The sequence below is a fragment of the Micromesistius poutassou genome (assembly GCF_964030765.1).
Source record: "Micromesistius poutassou genome assembly, chromosome: 19".
NCBI lineage: Eukaryota > Metazoa > Chordata > Actinopteri > Gadiformes > Gadidae > Micromesistius > Micromesistius poutassou.
In genome coordinates this window covers 5,613,035-5,632,961 of record NC_140289.1, presented here as the reverse complement: position 1 = coordinate 5,632,961, position 19,927 = coordinate 5,613,035, and the positions used below count along the sequence as shown (strand labels likewise).

The window sequence follows — 19,927 nt, the reverse complement described above, 5'->3', positions numbered from 1 at the left end:
ACACACACACACACGCACGCACGCACGCACGCACACACGCACACACACACACACACACACAAATAAAAAGCCTTTAATAAAATAATAAAAAGTGTTTTTAAGAGCCAATTTTCTTTCTTCCCTAATGTGAAAACCTGCACACAGATAAGTGCATCAAAGGGCTCCCATTAAGCAGCCAGTGCTCACTGGCTGTTATTCGCTTCACCCTCACTCAACACGGGACGCCTTCGGCGCAGCGGCGTCGGGATCTGGGCTGACGGCGTCCGAGCCGTGGAGGGAACGTCATTAACGCTAATCATGGACGGCGGCGGCAGCGTATGCGTTGGCCGTGGCGCACATCGATGTGTGTCACGCGCTCACACCGTGTCGGAGCAGTGCGATCAAAGGGAGATTTGTGGCGCTCTGCGCTTTCATGTTGCGTCTCGGAGAAGATTCCGATCGCAGCCGGGATTAGGACGAGATGTGATTGCCGATAAACGCGCCTCTGTGTGTGTGTGTGTGTGTGTGTGTGTGTGTGTGTGTGGTGTGTGTGTGTGTGTACGTAAAGTTGCAGAGCCAAGTGATCTCGTGCCAGCGTTGTGTGCGTTGGTCTATCTTTAAAAAAAAACAGCATGACTACAAATCTACACAAATGCGTATCTATCACTCTTCTTTCTATTATTTAGCTCTCTATATCTATGTATCTTTCCAATTCTCTATGTATGTATCTATATATCTCTATATCTACAGTATCCATTTATCTATACATGTATCTATCTATCTAATAACATGTATTTTATCTCTCTCTATCTCTCTCTCTCTAAATATATATATAGTATATATGTCTAACTTTCTCTAACTATCTGACTTTCCATCTCCATATATATATATATATATATATATAAAAAATACATAATCAGACGACTGTAAAGGGATTTGTACCGTTGTAGCGTACGGGTAATGCCTTTGGTGTTAATGGGATCCTGTCCATATATATATATATATATATATATATATATATATATTCATCTCTCCATTTCATCTCTCAGAGAGAGAGAGAGAGAGGGAGAGAGAGAGAGAGACAGGGACAGAGACACAGAGAGAGAGAGAGAGAGAGAGAGAGAGAGAGAGAGAGAGAGAGAGAGAGCTCTCAGACTATCCCGGGGGTGGTGGGAGCTCTGCCTTGAAATGTCACCGTGCCTCTTGGTGTCCCAGGTCGGTCTGCTGAGCTGCTCTCAAACAATACATCAGATAAGACCCTTGGCCCACTCCCTCCATCCCCCCCCCCCGCCCTCCCCTCTCCACCGGCTCAGATGCATGCATCAAGAGAGATGCAGACAGACCTTTCCCGACACAACGGTACGAACAAACCTGTGTGTGTACACACACACACACACACACGCACGCACGCAGGCACACACGCATTCACACACACAGACTCAACACTGAAAACATTGTTGAAACCGTGTTTCGATTTCTTTAGGAGACGGGCAGAGCAGAAGCACTATTCTTTGGTGACTTCCAAGAGAGGGGTGAGAGGAAGCGGAGCATGTCCACAGGAAGTGACTCGATCCATAAAAAAAAGGTCTTTCTTCTTTCAGCCCTATTGACTATTTAGCCGTTTAGCGAGACGCTTTAACCCAAAGTGACACCCGGTGAATTGCAGACACAGGTCATTACAGAGCATGTAGGGGACGGCATCGTGTTCCACAGATGGGACAGCAGACATGGGTAATGGAACCGAGTATCTTTTGGCTGGGTTTTTAACACTCCTCCCGTTAACTGGGTCATAAAATATGACTTACTTTGTGGACAGGATCCCATTAACACCAAAGGCATTACCCGTACGCTACAACGGTACAAATCCCTTTAAAATCATCTGATTATGTATTTTTTTTTTATAAATAAAGAGGAAGAGAGGGAAAGAGGGAGGAAGCGGGCAAAATATAGAGACAAAAGGGATAGGGGAGTTAATGATGTTTATATTGCTGGCATGAACCCACATTAAGTTGAAAGGCATTAGCAACATTCAATGCCTAGGCACAGGACCCCTGTGCTAATGCAACGCGAGGTTGGCACGCTCCGACTAAATTAGCCACGTGAGAGTCTCTGCACCATTGCACCCCGAGTCCTGGGAGCCTGGTTACTGCGCTAGAAAGAAGAATAAAGAGCAAAGAGTCTGGCGAGACAATGAGAATGCAAACAGTTCAGGTGCATGTGTTCAGCCCTCCCCTATGACCCAGAAACAACACGATTTGGATGAGAAAGAGAGAGAGAGAGAGAGAGAGAGAGTTTGGGTTTGTATTCTCCTTCTGTCCTTCCTTATCTCCTCCATTCCCTGATCTCCTTATATTAACACATTTGCACCCACGATCCCAGGCTTCTGCCTGCAGGAGTGCTGCATGAAGGACTCACTGATGCACCCTGCTCCCTCTCTTACTCTCTAGCCCTCTCTATATCTCTCTTTCTTTCTCTTTCTCTCTCTCTCTCTCTCTCCCTTGCTCCGTCCCCTCCGCTCTATCCACCCCATCACCATCACCCCCCTGGGACAAAGATTAGACATACTGCACTGACTCTCTCTCTCTCTGTCTGTTGCATTCCCTTCCTCTCCCTCCTTCCTCTCTTGTATTTTCTCGCTCTCTTGCTATTTTTCTAGTTTTATAATTCTCACTCTTTTCCTTGTCCCCTTACTCTGGTCCGTCTGCCTGTCTGTCCGTCTGTCCGTCCATCTGTCTCTAAGTTACTGATCTCTAAGACAGCTACTAAAATTTATTTCAGTTTTCTTCCTTTTGCTTTACCTTTTCCCAACAATACAAGTAGAAGAGAAAGGAAAACGCAGATAAGGATGTGCTCTTTAACTACATTTAAAGACATCTCAGTACGGTCAAAGAGGCTGGCAGGGCCTAGATGCCACTGACACCGAGGCACCATCAAGAGACGGATGGATCTATATGGGTCCGTCTGTCCATCCGTTTGTCTCTGTCTATCTATCTATCCAGCCATTCATCCACCCAGCCATCCATCCCTCGACCCATCCATCCACCGGGCGACCCATCTGTCAGTTTTCCTCCCAGCAAGGTAAGGCTGTGGTCAGGGGAGGGAACGACGGACGATTGCCCCACGACCATCCAGGGCTGTCCTGCGTGAAAACCACCAAGTCAGGCCCCCAAACAGGTCGCCGCCACACGCACACACACACACACACACACACACACACACAGCGTGGTGCACAGTGGACTTGTTGTGCTTTATTTATTCATGACAAACAATGCATTATTTATGTATTCGTTTATTTTGTTTATTTACCGGCTGTCCTTTTCTATTTACCCCATTTAATAATTCATGCATTTAAATTGTGAAAATAATCGGTAGTATTTATTCATCTTTATGCGTTCATCTGCTAACCCCTACCCTCCACTGCCCAGTGCTACTCGCAGTCCCGCCACTTGTTGAACTGGGTTGCCTTCAGAACGTGTTGCCTTGTAGAGGTATTCACTACCGCTAGTTAATGAAGGAGAATCTGATCGATAGTCTGCACTCGCGTCCTGTTTCCCAACCTGCCTTGATGAGTGTACCTGTTTCCCAACCATGCACTAACTGTGCATGTTCATGTATTTGACATATCTGTTTATTAGGACGTCTCCTTAAAAAGATGAAGAAGCTGAAATTTGAAATTGATTGATTGATTGATTGATTGATTGATTGTCTTTATTATTAACATGTAAGCAATAAAAGCAAAGTTAGAATAGTAGTAGATGAATAAATAAAACAAAATCAAAAACAGACACACTCCGCATGCTCGAAAGGGGGTAGGAGGAAGTAAAAAAATGTATCCAGTCCTACCCCTTAACAGATTAATTTAGCCTGGAAATGATTGGAGCTACAGCAGCACCATGCCACATCATTCATAAAGTAACATCCAGTACAACACCGACACATAGCGAACTTCCCCCAAGTGCACACTCTGAAACACAACACGAATGGGAAATCAAGCCACCAGGCACACCTGGTGGCTTTGAATGTTGAAAAACCTGGGCAGTAGTGGCTCACATCGGACGGCCAGGGGGGCTTCTACCAAGCTATGGCGCAAGTCATGACTCAAAAAGGCCCTTTCTGCTTCAAATGCCTCTAATTGCTGCCCATGCTATTTCAAATAATATCCTAGGGGTTGGAATGGTGTATAGCCTACTGCCGATTACTAAAATAAAACACATGATCGCTACGACATTGATGATTGATTGTTGACCTCTATGAGGGTCTGAATAATTGCAAGCATGAAGGATAGACAGACAGATGGACACAGTAGATAGATAGATAAATGGATGGATAGACAGATAGATACAGAAACACAGAATGGATAGCCAGATAGATAGGGAAATACAGAATGGATAGCCAGATAGATACAAAGATGCAGTGGCTAGATAACTAGATAGATGGATACTGAAGATGGAAATACAATCAAACAGATGAATAAATAAACAAAGAAATGCATGAATTCAATTGTACGGTGATCGCAATTTTTTGGATCCAATTCCCAACGCTTGTGTTCCGCTTTTCTAAAACATTCATTTGAAAATCTCATTGTAATGTATCATTTCATTCTCCACTGAAGGGTCCCAGTCTAGAGGGGGTTGGGCAGGGACTCTGTCATTTCATTAAGAGTTGAAACCAGTCTAGACTTCTTCCTGGGCCACTCCGCCATGAATGATTGAGGTACGATGTGGGCAGAATGAATTAACCATCTCCTCTTCTCACTGTTGCATATCAAGAGGAAGAGGAGGAGGGGGAAGAGGAGGATGATGAGGAAAGACGAAGGGAATTGTCCAGTCTCAAGAGGGGGAAGAGGAGAGGCAGAGAAGGAGAGGAGAGGAATAGATGAAGAGAGGAGGAGGAGAGGAGAGGAGTAGATGAGGAGAGGAGGAGAAGAGAAGAGGAGAGGAGAGAAGGAGAGTAAGATAGAAAGAGAATAAGGTTACAAAAGGAGAAAAGGAGAGGGGAAGGAGAGGAGGAGAGTATGTGCTTAGAGAAGGCTACATATACTCACAGTAGAGACTCCTTTACACACTTCTAGGATATACTACTGTCTATTGCGGGATAAAGAGGTTGCGACCCTATTGGTCGGCTCGGGCGCCAATCCAACTGGAGTCTATCAGGGGACTGTGCAGCGCCAGTGGTTTTTGTGAGTGTATGTGTGTGAGTGTGTGTGTGTGTGTGTGTGTGTGTGTGTGTGTGTGTGTGTGTGTGTGTGTGTGTGTGTGCATGTGCATGTGTGAGAAGGGAGGGGATGTGACTAAAAATAGGATATATCTTTTGACCAAAGAGTTGGAGAGGAACAGGAAGAGAGACATCAAGACAGAGGTCAAAATAGAGAGAGAGAGAAAGAGAGAGAATATAGAAAGTGAGAGAGGGATACACAGAGAGAGAGATTGAGAGAGAGAGAGAAAGAGAGAGAGAAAGAGAGAGAGAGAGAGAGAGAGAGAGAGAGAGAGAGAGGAATAAACAGGATATGCAGAGAGGCTTGACTTGGCTGTCACATGGCCACGAGACCGACGGCCACTGGGTCGGCCACAGTCTTTCAGGATCAATAGGACCTTTAGCATATAGTCCACAACCTTCAACCATTTAAAGCTCTATACCATATATTCACTGTTTAGTTATTCAGTGACACTTCTATCCAAAGCCACTTTCTAGATACATCTCATGAAGGAGCAGGTAGGGGTTAGGCACCTTGCTCAAGGAGGACTACAGGTTGACTGTGGACATTGGGATTCAAACCCAGAACCTTTCCACTGGGGGTACAACACACTAACCTCTAGAGTCTAAAATCCTGGCCCATAACTACCTATATACATGCATGTGGATTTGATTGGATTTCCATGACATCATTAAAATTGTATAGATGTTTAAACCGGTTTATTGCAGAGTTGGCAGAACTGTAACAGTCACAGCAGGTGTTCACTCCTGGAATGTTGGTGGGTCTCAGGAGGCTGAGAAAGGCTCCCAGAGTGGGTCGGACTCGGGCCAGGTGAGGCTGATTAAACCAGCCATCATCCACACACACTCCCCCCAGTGGACAATTTGGCAGTCTCGCGGGAAACAAAAGCTGTTTTTACCTGAAACAGACAGAACACTAAAAAACGCTGTGAGTGCTTTGAACAACGTCAGACCGTGGACATATTTGGAAATCAATGGCCCGCCCGCTCATGGACGGCTGATATTCGTTCCGCAACGCAGAAATGCCGATATCAGGACGGCCTCACAAGGCTGGTGTCATAGCAGCGGTGGAAGCTAAAGTGAATAGGAGGTTCAAACAGGGCCCAGGTGCTGAGTGTCACCACTCTCCTCTGCTGTCAGTGCAGCGGCTTTGGCTCCACCGTTCTGATCCCTCCTTTGTCTCCGCTCGCCGCGTTTTTCATCTCCCTGAGAAAAGTTCCTTGCTGCTTTTATTATTCTCCCACCGCAGGTGCCTAATCCGCCATGAATACATTTCAAGTGTGTGCATGTGTTCCAGTGTGTGGTGTGTGTGTGTTTGTTTCTGTTTGTGTGTGTGTGTGCGCGTGTGTGTGTTTGCCAGTGTCAAGCCTGCCAAGCCGTTACTGATGCCAAATGCGGCAGAATTTATTTTTTCCCCCTCATATTTTCCGCTGGGTTTATTTTCTAATGTTGACGTTTATCACTTGAGAGGAAGTGCAATGCATCATCCCATTTGAGTCAATAATCCGTAAGTGAGTCAATTGGCTAATATTTGAATGTCTTTTATTTCACTATCACTGTCTGCTCTTTCTGTCGTGTTTTGTGTGGGTGTGATGGGGGAAAAAGAGAGTTGGGGGGAGGGGGGGTCTTTGCCAGGGGAATGCAGACCCCTGGTTGGTGGGATTAAGGGAGAGAGAGAGAGAGAGAGAGAGAGAAATCTTCATGCTGGAGATACGGCCTCAATCGATCCTGATTCCATCCGATCTTTCATTACTGGTTAGTCACCGGCTGTCTCACTCATCACTCACACATCACTCTTATTGAGGCAGGCACACGGACACATGCACACACACTCAAAAACACACACATACACACACTCTACATGGTTACTTGCTTATCATGCTTAAACACACACACACACTCAACAAGCCGTACGACTAATAAGGGGTACACACACACACACACACACACACACACACACACACACACACACACACACACAGACCGACACAGACAGACACACACACACACACACACACACACACACACACACACACACACACACAAAGACAGACACACACACACACACACACACACACACACACACACACACACACACACACACACACACAGACACGCACACACCCACCCACTCATACACACGTACACACACACACAAACTAGCACCAGCCCGACCACTTCCAGGCGCATGGGAAGGAAAATGGAGGAGATGAGAAAATGATGAAACTCTGGGCTGGAGTGTAAGGTGTTTGATCTCAGAGAGCATCTGGGAGGCTGTCAAAACAACGACCGGCGTTTAAAGACAGAGAGGGCTTGGATCAGGGAGAACGTTCTGCAGAAATGCACTGCAACACGGCAAAGACCAATTTATTTTGGAATCACAGCAGTTGCAACACAAGATGCGTGAGATGGCTGCCTTATAAAAAAAGATGAGGAATCAAAACAAAAACATTGACCTTCCCAGGTTATGCCCTGGCCTTATTTTACAGTGTGTGATCGCTTTCATACACCGGCTGTCCAGGTTGATACATCAAGATTAATAAAGTCTGGCGATGGAAAGTGATAAACCAAGTCTCCAACCGCTATGATCATAAATAAAACAATATCAGTGTTGCTGGGGGGGGGGGGGGGGGGGGAGAAAGGGGAAGAAAGAGTAAGAAAGTGAAAAGAGAGAGTGCAAGATATAAGTGAGATTAAGTGATAGTGTGATTGAGAGAAAGAGAGGTGAGGGAGAGAGAAAGCCAGAGAGTGCAAGAGAGAGCGCGAGAGTGAGGAAGAGAGTCAGAAAGAGAGAGAGAGAGAGAAAGAGAGACACCCAGAGGAGAGATAGAGAGAGGTAGAGAGACAAAAGAGAGGACACAAGAGAGAACATAGACATGCAGAGGGGAGACGGAGAGCAAAACCGCGATAGAGAGAGAGAGAGAAAGAAAGAGGTTGAGTGAGGGAACAGGAGACACAGAGAGGACGAGCTCATGATTTGGAATTCACAGCTTCAGCCGCTGTGCGTCTCAGATGAGAAATATCGGAGCCAAGTTTGCCCATAAGCCTGCCTTGAATTCCAAATCAGCCTTCTTTCTAGCTCTCCCTCTTCATCCCTCCTTTTTCTTATTTAGTTACTCTCTCTCTTACAGATTCCACTTACTATTTGTGCCAGGTTTCAAATCTTTACGACCCCCCCCCTTCCACCCCAACACACATAGACTTTATTTTGTCTCTGTCTCTCTGTCTCTATATCTCTCTCTCCTTCTTGCCTGTCTCTTTATTGTGGCGAGGATGAAATTCATGCCTTACAACAAAGCTATGAAAACCGCAGCAATCCCCCACAGGCAGAGAGAGAGGGAGAGCGATACAATAATGCATACATAAATAAAATCACAAATACATTCATTTGACTTTCTGTGCTTCAGCAAATGCAAATGTAAGTTGTTCATGCCAATGAAGCCCTTTGAGTCTTATAAATAAAGATAAAGAGAAAAAATGGACAGAGAGAGAGAGCGTGACACCAGACACTGAGTGATAAAGAGAGAGATGGAGACGGAGGGACAGAGGTGTACACAGGGAATATATATATATATATATATATATATATGTGTGTATACAGAGTGGAGGGATACTGTTTGTGGCCTTTTATTGAATTTTCAATCTTAATCCATGAAATATACATCATCCAGAACCTGGTGGCAGCGGCCCCGGGGCCCGCTCGCACACTGTGATTATGTTGCACTGTTTGTCTAACCTGATCTGTTACCACCATCTGTGTGTATGGTTGTGTGTGGTGTTTATGGACGCTCCCTAGGCAACTTTAGATTGACACTGGATGGCAGATAGGCAGAGGTCCCCCAAGAGCCCTCATATCATGTTGTGTGTGTGTGTGTGTGTGTGTGTGTGTGTGTGTGTGTGTGTGTATGTGTGTATTTCAGTGTATATGTGTTTGTAGTTATGTTTGTATGTGTGTTTGCATGTGTGTTGTATCTGTATATCATGTGTAGCTTAGGTGTGCACATTTCTACAAATGTCAGTCTTTCGAATGTGTACACGTCTGTTTGCCTCTTTGTATTTCTGAATTTACCGCTGTGTGCATATCTGCTTTGTACATTGTGTGAGTGTGTGCGTGTACATTTGTGTGTGTTTGTGTTTGTGTGTGTGTGTGTGTGTGTGTGTGTGCACACACATATTTGTACACGTCTGGTGTGTGCGTGCTTGTGTGCAGTCTTCACTCAGGTGCCTGCCAACTGTAATCAATTATGGATGACCCCTTTGCACCAAACCTGCTCCACCAGCCCCCTTGACGCTACACAACACCGATAGAGAAGTTTCACACAGACACACACACACACACACACGCCAAGACATCTGCCAAAGCAAAACACACAGCAATATGTATCATTAATGCACCAGGACATTGTGCCTGAAGGACTACAGTTCTTCCTGAAACTTAACTTTTTCTCCCTGTCATTTTCCCCTGAATGAATCTCTGGTGATAGTACATAAAGGAGACACCTCGGAATCCCACGTCGTGAATCGAAGTGGGTTTATTTGGAGTTTCGACGCAGATACTGAATGGATCGCAAGAATTGTTTTTATGGACAGCAGCAGACAGCGCAGGGCATCAGGTTTTGAATCTGATATTAGTGTGTATAGTCAAAGCACCTTGTCGGGCGATACGCTGGGCGAGGTGTGTGTGAAGAGGAGGAGGAGGAAGAGGTGTGAGATTACCGGGTTGTTTGCCTTGTGATCCCTACTTCAAACAAAACAAACACTCTATGCCGATTCCTGAGCACACGTAAGCCGCCTAGTGGTTTGGGGGTCAAGACCTACTCACCACGCAGTTCGTTCTTTTACTTTATCACTTGGAAAACCCAAAAACCCAAAGCATCTTGTCTTTCCAGGTTCGAAATTGGCATCTACAGAAGTCAAAATGTTCCATTTGCATACATTGGATGTTGCAATATTTTGAGCAATAAAAAAGGTAATCTACGTCAGAATGAAGGTACTCTTTTAACAATAACTTAACTACAACAGAAACTATACATGACTGAGATGACCTACTCAAATACATGAAATGTAGAAGTACATTTAGCAACAATCCATTCAATTCTGGTTCTCAAAGCTAGCTGGGTGGAGGGAACAGAATGTGGGATTCTGCATTCAGTTAACCCCACCCAGCTATCGTTTAGAACCAAGATGGCCGTCAGGTGAATAATACTCCATGGGGAAGGTAAGGCAATACAAAGTCAAATAAGAGGCAGTAATGATATCAGGGACAAGGTGCCATAACCAGGATAAAATCTATCTTCCTCGACAGACGCACGCTAACTCAATAGAGGCAATAGGTACCCCGGCCCCCTATACACACTCTGATGCACACAGGTACACCATCAACCATCATATATTATCCCTGTCAGAATGAGAGAGAGAGAGAGAGAGAGAGAGAGAGAGAGAGAGAGAGAGAGAGAGAGATAGAAAGAGAGAGAGGCTGGGTTAAAGAGAGAACAATTGGATGACAGAGATTGAGGAGCAGAGAGAGAGAGAGAGAGAGAGAGAGAGAGAGAGAGAGAGAGAGAGAGAGAGAGAGCACTGAAGAGAGGCAAACAAGTGAAATGCCTGCTGGATTAAGGCAGAAAAAAAGCACATTATGAAGTAACGGCCCATTATGCACCAACCCAAAACGGGGGATTTTGAGAGCACCACATGAGTAAAGTGGATGCTTAAGATGCACATAAGTACGCCCTTATACGCATGTGCAGGCGGATGGATGGAGCGACGGAGGGACGGGTGTAAAGGGTAGCACGCCGTGGTCCTAAATGCAGTATAAATGTTTACCATTTCACGGACACTCGCACATCTAATTCCATACCTGGCTTCTGAGTGCTTTCCGTCCGCCTCGCGCCAGGATTTTCAATTACCTTCTCAGACGTGCGCGTTCTCCCGCTCTGAGAATTAGCGTGCGGGGAGAGCTAAAGGCGTGAGAAACGGCAGGTCCTGGTGTGTGCGGGGTCATTAAAGAAAACCCGGGTCTGATTGTTAATGTGTGTATAAGGAGAACCGGACTGGGTTTCCGAACAGAGGGGGAAAAGTTCAAAGCTTACTTTGCTGTCGTCCATGTGCAAAAACAAAGAGGTATTCGCGCCGAAATGCCGTTGCATGCTGGGTGGCTAGTTGCGCTTCAGGGTTCGGCGGCGACTTTGTTGAAGAGTCATGTGTTTCGAAAAAGATCAACGGTTTCTGCAAGAGCAGTGCATGTGTAAATCTGTGTGCACGTGTGTTCGAGGGGGATCTCTTTGTGATTAGATATGCACATTCCCTGCATAGTGGAAGACCACCACATGCAGCACATCTATCCCGAGGCTTTCATGCAACACACACACACACACACACACACACACACACACACACACACACACACACACACACAGACACAGACACAGACAAAGCACACGCCCACCTTCACAGCGGGCTACCAATCATTGTCACGATGCCTCAATGCTCCTCACCTTCGTCACAAAGAGTTAATCCCTGTTTATTTTTTCCCCTTCTGTTGTGCAAGCATTTCCGATGCTAATTCCTCTCTGGATGGCTGGGGGGGGGGGGGTTGCGTTTAGCCCTTGTACTGAGAAACAGAGAAATGTGACCGATTTTTATTTATTGGCATTTTTTTCGGCTAAGCAATAGAAGGATATACACTACCTGCCAGCAGGAGACGACAAGCTCCATAAAACGATGGGACAGAGGCCTCCGAAGATAACAGGAACCTGACCCTCACTCAGACATTGAGCAGGACGTTATTGTAAGAAATAGAATCAACATATTTCCTGGGGAAAGGATAGTCCAGGTTGGCCTAGTCTAGTCCACTCTAGTCTGACTCCCAGCCTGGAGGTGCTGGGGTCAAGCATGAATGCGCAGTCTACCTGGACACCCTTTGCTTTGTATAAAGGTGTTAAGGCTAAATTGAACCATTTACTTCTATAGTATGTAATAAAAAAAGACTTAAAGACTCAATTATATACAACGAAACACATTTCTCCTGCTCTTTTCAGTTTTATCTCGATAAAATATCAGCAAAGCCATTCTTCATGTTTTAGAAGAAGAAAAAAACCCGCAGCGGGTCCCTTGCGGACCTTACCAACAGCCACCTGCGAAACGAGGAGCAGAGGCGGGACCACCCTCCTGGGGCGAGACCAGACCTTTGGCGAAGCACACACGCCACACGCAACGGCAGTAATTTCTTTAACCTTTTCTTCTCGATTAAATGCGCAGCGCACGACGCTGACGGCAAATGACCTGGCATCTATCACCGCTCTTTCTTTAATGGCTTCTTCTCCCTCTGCCTCCCCGCACCCCCGCCCCCCCCCCTTCAAGAGTGCCGTGAATTAGGGCTATTTGAAAAAATAACTGACATTCTGACATTTTAATTATACAGACATGGCGCTCGTGTGATGGTTGATGATGTGTGTATTTTTTACGATGAACGACGACGATGGTGTGGCACGTGATTGGTTGTTTTCCGAATGAATATATCGTCCCGCCCACGGTAAATAGTCAATGCATGAAAGATAAATAACTTGAACGAGAAGGCTTTAACGACACACAACATCATGTGCTGGTAAAAAAAAAAACAGACACACAGAAGCAAAAAAAATAAGCGGCGCCCACTATATGTTTATTGTCTGTAGTAAACAAGTAGTGCCCTACTAATGAATCAGACTAAACACGATGTTAGGACACTTCATTAGAGGGTTTTATACACTGGCTGACCCAGCGTGGCTCATGGAGACCACCCCGACATTTGAATCTGGGTAGAGTTTAGATTCTCTGCCCGAGCCCGACCTGAGCCCGACCCGACCCGCGGGCCAGGTCGGGCCGATATTTCCCACCACTACCCTCGGGCCGGGTCGGGCCGGGCCTTTGATCAAGCGTTTGTGTTCTGTTTTTTGTTTTTTAAATCATTGCTTTATTGGCCTAATCTGAGGAGAAAGCTATGCCCTAAACATAAATATTATATAGGCCTATATATATTTAGCAGAATAGGCCCAAGTAACAAATGTGTACAAAGTTCCACAAAAAAAAGATGCCACACAGCAGCACGCGTGTCTCCTCCACTCGCACTCATCACAACGGGCCGGCTGGAGAATTAACGTTGAGCAAGTCTGGAGGAAAGTCTGAGGTATGGAATCATTCCAAACAAGTCGTGGGCAGTGACAACATATGTGTCAGCTTTGTCCAGTGCATTAAGTGCGACACGCTGCTTCGTTTAAAATAATTATTTAGCCTATTCTAAAACCTTGTTTAAATGTAATAGTAGCCTAGGCCTACTCCTAGGCCATCAACTAGTTCATTATTGTTCATTGTCTGTGTTCATCATTGTTCACGTTTCTTCATTCAGATCTATTTGCGATCCATTCCATTCTGAATAATCAAACAGCGCAGCTACATGCTTTGTCCTTGTTGCATTATTCATTAAGATAATTCTAAACAGATTTCTGTAGTTTAAACAACTCATATAACAGCCCATGTATTAAAAAAATTGTCGGGTTGAAATCAGGCTCGGGCTCATAATTACAGTTAATGAGTCGGGCCGGGCCGGGCTCGGACAGAACGTGCATGGGCTCGGGTAGGGTCGGGCTTGATTTTCTGGATTTTTTGATCGTGATTTCGATTTCAGAGTGAAACGATCACCAAACTAATATAATCGAGATGAAACAATTTAAAAAAAAAAAAATCTTAAAAAATAATAAAACATTTTTTTAATATAAATTGCAGAACAGCTGGATTCATATCTGGACTTTATTTTCTATTTGACCATTTTGTGTATATTTTTAAGGGGAAATTTCAAAGTTCTCATTTACAAAGTGTTTTTTTTGGAGAGAAATTATGAATAAATGCATCATGTTTTCAAACTCAAAAATAATCGTTTGAATAATCGAGATTTCAATATTGACCAAAATAATCGTGGTTATGATTTTTTCCATAATCGAGCAGCCCTAGCTAATAACACCTCCATTAGCAGAAGGCAAAGGAATGAAGATGTTTTGCAAGCCGTTGACTGGGAGCCAAAATACTCCAGATCAACATCTTGGCTAGGAATGCTGCTAAAGAATATGAAATATGCATACCTTTTTGCTTCGTAGTCGAAAATTCCCGCAATGACTGAACCTGTTAGTGATGGAGGGGTTTTAATTTGACGTCTCTCTCGCTCTCTCTCTCTCTCTCTCTTCTCTCTCTCTCTCTCTCTCTCTCTCTATCTCTCTAAGCTGCTTTCTCAGTATTTTCAATGATGTGCTCTCTCTCTCTCTCACTCTCTCTCACGCCGTGGAACTGCACAGTGTTGGTGGCCATCGTAGTGCAGCAGATGGCTGGTTTGGAGAAGACACATGGTCAGATGAGCCAGATGAGCGGAGCTCTTTAAAAACTGAGACAGAGGAAATACTTTCAATCTGCCTTCAGACCTCCTCCTCCTCCTCCTCTTCACCACAACCCCACAGGACCGCGTCAGCACTTTCCCACGTCTTTCAAACACCTCTCGCTCTCTGGATCCTTCCCTCTCTAGCTCATCACTTTGTCATTTGCTGCTGCTTCTCCTCACCTCACACTCTGTCTTCATCATGCTCTCTTTCTTTATTTTAACTCTCTCTCTCTCTGTGTTACCTCATCTTTCTTTCTCGTCACTTCTCTTGCTTGCTTCATCTTCTCCGTCTCTCTGTCTCTCTCTCCCAGACTTTGACCTCGCTCTCCTCCGCTCTCCCTTCGTCATTGTCTCTCCTCACCTCTCTACCTTTATCCCTATTTTGTTCTCTGAATCTTCCTCTCTTTAAGTCTCCCTCCCTCTCTCTCTCTTTATCTCTCTCTCTCCCTCTATCCCACCCGTCCACACCCCCTTCTCTGAAGTGTGTGTGTGGCTGTGAGAGAGTGAGAGCTGTGAATTGTAGTCAACAATCCGGCAAGGCTGTAACGATGCTGTCATTAAACGCGTCGCCACGGTGACGAACGGTCATGCCACGCAGCCTACCGCATTCCGCTGACCTAGCCCGGAAACTCCCCTAATGGCGGCCATTTTCTATAATGTGTTATTGTTTTATTATTTCATCTTTGTCAAGATATATATAAAAACGAATGGCACACTGTATGCACCTCATATTGTACACATTGTTTTATACCTTGAATTACCTTTGCTCCTGCCTGCTACTGTGTGTTTTTATAGTGCATTGATGACCCTTGCTATATCATTGGAATTTCAATGTGCAGAATGACCATATTGTGCGGCACGTCTGACAATAAAAGGCTTTGACAAAGAATGGAAAGAGAGGTAGGCTTACCAAATAGGCTGCAAGTTGGCATGAATGTGGAGCATTTGGTCTTTTTGTTGAGCGATAGCGAGGCCTAGTCAGTGGTTCTGGAGGAATGTGGTTATCTGTCTTTGTTGCGTTCAGTTATTTATTTTTTCAAAATATGTGCCACTTTTTGTGTTGTTATTGGTATTGTTCCCTTCAGAATCAGAGCGTGACCCATTGAAAGAGGGGCAAGGGACGAAAGGCAAAAGACCCAGTGTGCAAGGTTAAACCATTTGTGGAAACTTCTAGCCGTAACAATTCGAGAAGTATGTCAGCTTCGTCCCATTGGAACTACTCAGAAATACCAGGTTGGCTAGAAAAAACTTAGCGACACAATGCTAGGACATTCTTTGATAGTCAATAGGCAACCACACATAGAATGGTGACTGCACTTGAATTTAACAATGAAAGATAACGTTTTCATGTGACCGTTTACAGGACAGAGATTATGAATTGCAGATTTTTTTAAATCGCTGCCACAAATAGGTCTGTAATCCTCTTGAAATGTCGATCGGCAGAAACTTTTAACCTGATTCAGCTAGTTGTGTGTAGGTAGGTGGTGTGTATGGAAATAGGTGTAAACATATCAAGGGGTATTCGAATCCAGTTGTATATATATATATATACATATATTTATATATAAATATATGAAAGTGTATGCGAGTACATACAGCAGGTTTGAACGTTTATATCAAGATACATTATCGAGGTATATCCAGGTTTATAGGTATCCGAGTGTATACATATAAAAAGTTTACAGTATGTAAGTATTTGTACAGTATGTACAAAACTGTATCTGTCTGAAAGTATATGTATGGAAGTGAATATATTATGTACTAGGGGTGTGAACGGTTACAAAAAATTGTAAACGGTTACACGACCCCTTTTTATTCGTGCACACGGTTAACCGTTTTTTTTTTTTTTTTTTTTAAGTGGACCGCAGTCGAGCTATTGAGAATGAGGAGTCACGTGATTTTTGGGGAGGGGAGGGGAGGGGTTTGAGCCCGTACGCCATGATGGCATCCACGGCTATCGGTTGCCAGGGGCAACGTTGTCAGAGCGGCATAGAGAGAGATAAGGAAATACGCAACATAGAGATGCAGGAGACATTACGAGATAGAAATAAAGAAATAAATGGAGAAGAATAAGGCGAAGGAAAAGGGTCCTAGTGAAAATGCAGAGAACACAAGAAGACATTAGAAATTTTCCATTATAGTCAATGTAGGCTGTTCCACTGGATACGGCAGCGGCACGGCACGGAACCATCACCAAACCGGCACTACTACTTTTTTTTTGAAAGTTGCCGGTTCGCAGCCGTGTCTCAGAACACTTGTACAGCCATTCAGTTTATGATGTTTATGATCTTTATTCATTAATTGCGCCGCGGCCGAACTGACGCGGATATTCTCTGATATTATGTAAGCATAAGCACCGCGGAAACCACTGCTGTCAAAAGACGCTGATCCATTTTCACTGTTGACGTGAGTTGCTCTAGTTCTACCTCCACGGCCCTGCAGCGGGCAATTATCGGACAAGATTGTCCGATGTGTGATGTTCCGTCTTGTGTTCGAATCTCATGTATTTACGATCGGAGAGCAACAAATCGGCTGAGATTCTCTTTAAGTGTGTGGTGTACATCCGACTCAAAAATCGCATAAGATTAAAAAATCTTGTAGTGTGGCGCAGCCTTCAGTGCGTTGTCCATTTAGGGAACCTGACAAACTGTAGCCCACTGTTCTTATGGTTTCCTCGACGATCATGTGAGGCATTGAAGCAGTTTTTAACGCAGCAGTTATTTCCAGGCATTGTTAAAACAGTAGAGAATTGCAACAACCTCCTCTGCTAGCAGCTACCGTGTCAACAATAACGCAAAGCTCAGCTGCACTCGGAGGGGCATACCTTCCAACATGGCGGGAAGGGGGGAGGGCTCTGTGCCGTGACGACAACTCCTCATTCGACCAATGGACCACCACCTCAATTATTGTGCGTCTTAGTTCATGGATTCACCTTAGACGGTTGCGTGGTTCCTCCTCAAGCATTCGCATGCTGTGTCACCTCATGATTAGGCAGACTCTTGACCATGTGAAGGGTTCTAGCTAATATTATGTCGATTGCCCCCCCCCTCCCCCCCCATCATCGTTTTTAAAAGCCAAATGTACACCACACAGTGTACATTTCACTTGGTCTCCTTTCGCGTTTTTTTCAAAAAACCTCCACTCCTCACTTCGCTGTTTCGTGTCAGCTGCCATCGCAAGTCCAAAGTGAAACTTACGTGTTACATGACGTAATGCCCGGTGGTCAGTTACCCAACATTTATCACGTGCATTTCTTAGCGCATTAACGTTGTCAAAGTGGAACATTTGTAGCTTTATTAATCTCTAAATAAATAGTACGTGTTAATTTTGATTGAAGATTTTGAATTTTTTTTTTTTTTTCGGTTTCCGTTTACTGATTTTTCCTAAACGGTTATGATTTACTAACCGGTTACACGTGTACCTGTTCACACCCCTATTATGTACAGTATGTATCCAGGTGTATGCATATCAAGGTTTACATGTATCAAGGTATGTTGTATTCACGTGAATACGTATCCAGGTGTGTATTTATCCAGGGGAATCCAGCAAGGCATTTTATGTATACAAATCCAGGTGTATATATATCACATCTTTAAGTATCCAGGTGTATACATATCAAGGTGTGTAAGCATCTAGGTGATCAATGTATGTTTGTATCAAAGTGTCTATGTATCCAGGTGTATATACAGTATATAGATATATATATATATATATCAAGGTGTCTACGTATCCAGGTCTATATATATCAAGGTGTATATGTATCAATGTATGTATGTATCAAGGTGTCTGCGTATCCAGGTGTAAATCTTTCACTGTGTATATGCATCCAGGTGTATACATGTCCAGCTGTTGACATATCAAGGTGTTTACACATCAAGGTGTGTGCAACTCAAGCTGTGGGTCGTGGACGTCTGACTCACAATGTGCAGCATGATGTAGTCTCCCAGGCGCGGCGCGCTGTCGATGCGGACCAGGATGCCGTCCTGGATGGTGCTGCTGAACCCCACGGCCAGGCGGTCCGTCCGCGTGCTGGGCCTCTCGTTGTTGGGCCAGGTGTAGGTGATCAGGCCTCCGCCCTTTCCGAAGATGTAGGTGGTGCCAGCTGTGAAAGGGAGAGGGCAGAAACAGGGCAAAACGGTCAGTGCACCGCTCCCGTTTGACAGTTCCTGTCAAAGGGAAAATATTCGATTTGTACTCCAATCCAGCATATTGTATGTTCATAAATGCGATGATATATTTTTCTTATTTTTTATAAGTTTCCTTTACAAGATGAACGCATTCAACCAAACCTTTTCGGATATGTATCCAAGAGACCGAGATAGGGAGGAGGAAGGTGCAGCAGTGAATAAAGAAAGTAAGGATGGGAGCCAGATAGATATATTCATCAAATTCCCCAACCCGTGTTCAAGTGCTGTACTCTAACTAGACACTGGGGAACCACAGGATCCTCCCATGCATCACACCCCCGACACAAAACACAACCAAAAAGCTCCCAATAAAGGGCAAATTCAAATTCCCAGTCAGCTTCCCGGCTAATGCTAATGGAGTCGGGTTCTATTTCAGGGGTTCTAATGTGATTCTGCTCACCTCCACCTCTGGATGTGAGTGAGCAGGTCCCAGGGCACCCGGTAGGTTTCTGACCTATCCAACTATTAAATATAGCCCCCTTTCTAGGGAATTACAGCTGGCACCACCAGATAGGGATAAGTCTCCCGATCCTCATGTATTATACATGATAACCGCAACCGGAGAACAGAGGCCCAAAAGGAGAGTGGGAGGTAAAAAAGAGAAAAAAATGAAACTAAAAACCTCCGGAAAAACGGATAACCTTCGTGTGTAATTTGACAAATGCAAATGCGACTGAAAAAAGGCACCTTTGTGTGCTTCCGCGCAGTCTCGCCAGGCACGCGACCGAGCGGAACTGTGTCAGGGTGAGACATCGCGGTGGCGTTGCGTTCAAGGCACGGCCTGCTTCTGAATTAGTTAGAATTGATTTGATCTTGTTAACAGTGATGCAATAAACAAACGCATTTCAAATGTTCATCTTTTCTGAACACTTGTTTTTATTGCTTTGGATGTAGTCCTAGAAACTCATGTCTGGGGTTTTACACCGGCATGCAGGAGTACACATCTTAGCACTTCACATCAGCCTCACAGGCACGCAGGCACACACACGCACACACACACACACACACACACACACACACACACTGATGTAAAAGAGTGTCCAAGAGATCAAAGGCATTGGATTCCTGAGCCGAGGGGAAGAGAGAAAGAGAGAGAGGGGTGAGAGAGAGACAGAGAGAGGGAGAGAGGGAGAGAGGGGCGAGA

At 44.8% G+C, this 19,927-nt stretch overlaps 1 protein-coding gene across 1 annotated transcript in view; it reads right to left on the bottom strand.

Moving 5' to 3' along the window:
* nrxn3b (neurexin 3b) overlaps positions 1-19,927 on the bottom strand; it is a gene marked incomplete at both ends in the record, with an annotated part of 279,821 nt that overhangs the window by 54,647 nt on the left and 205,247 nt on the right. The window contains one exon of the mRNA XM_084484264.1: positions 18,517-18,698. Within this exon, the coding sequence (XP_084340390.1) occupies positions 18,517-18,698 (182 nt within the window). The remainder of the gene's footprint in view (positions 1-18,516; positions 18,699-19,927) is intronic.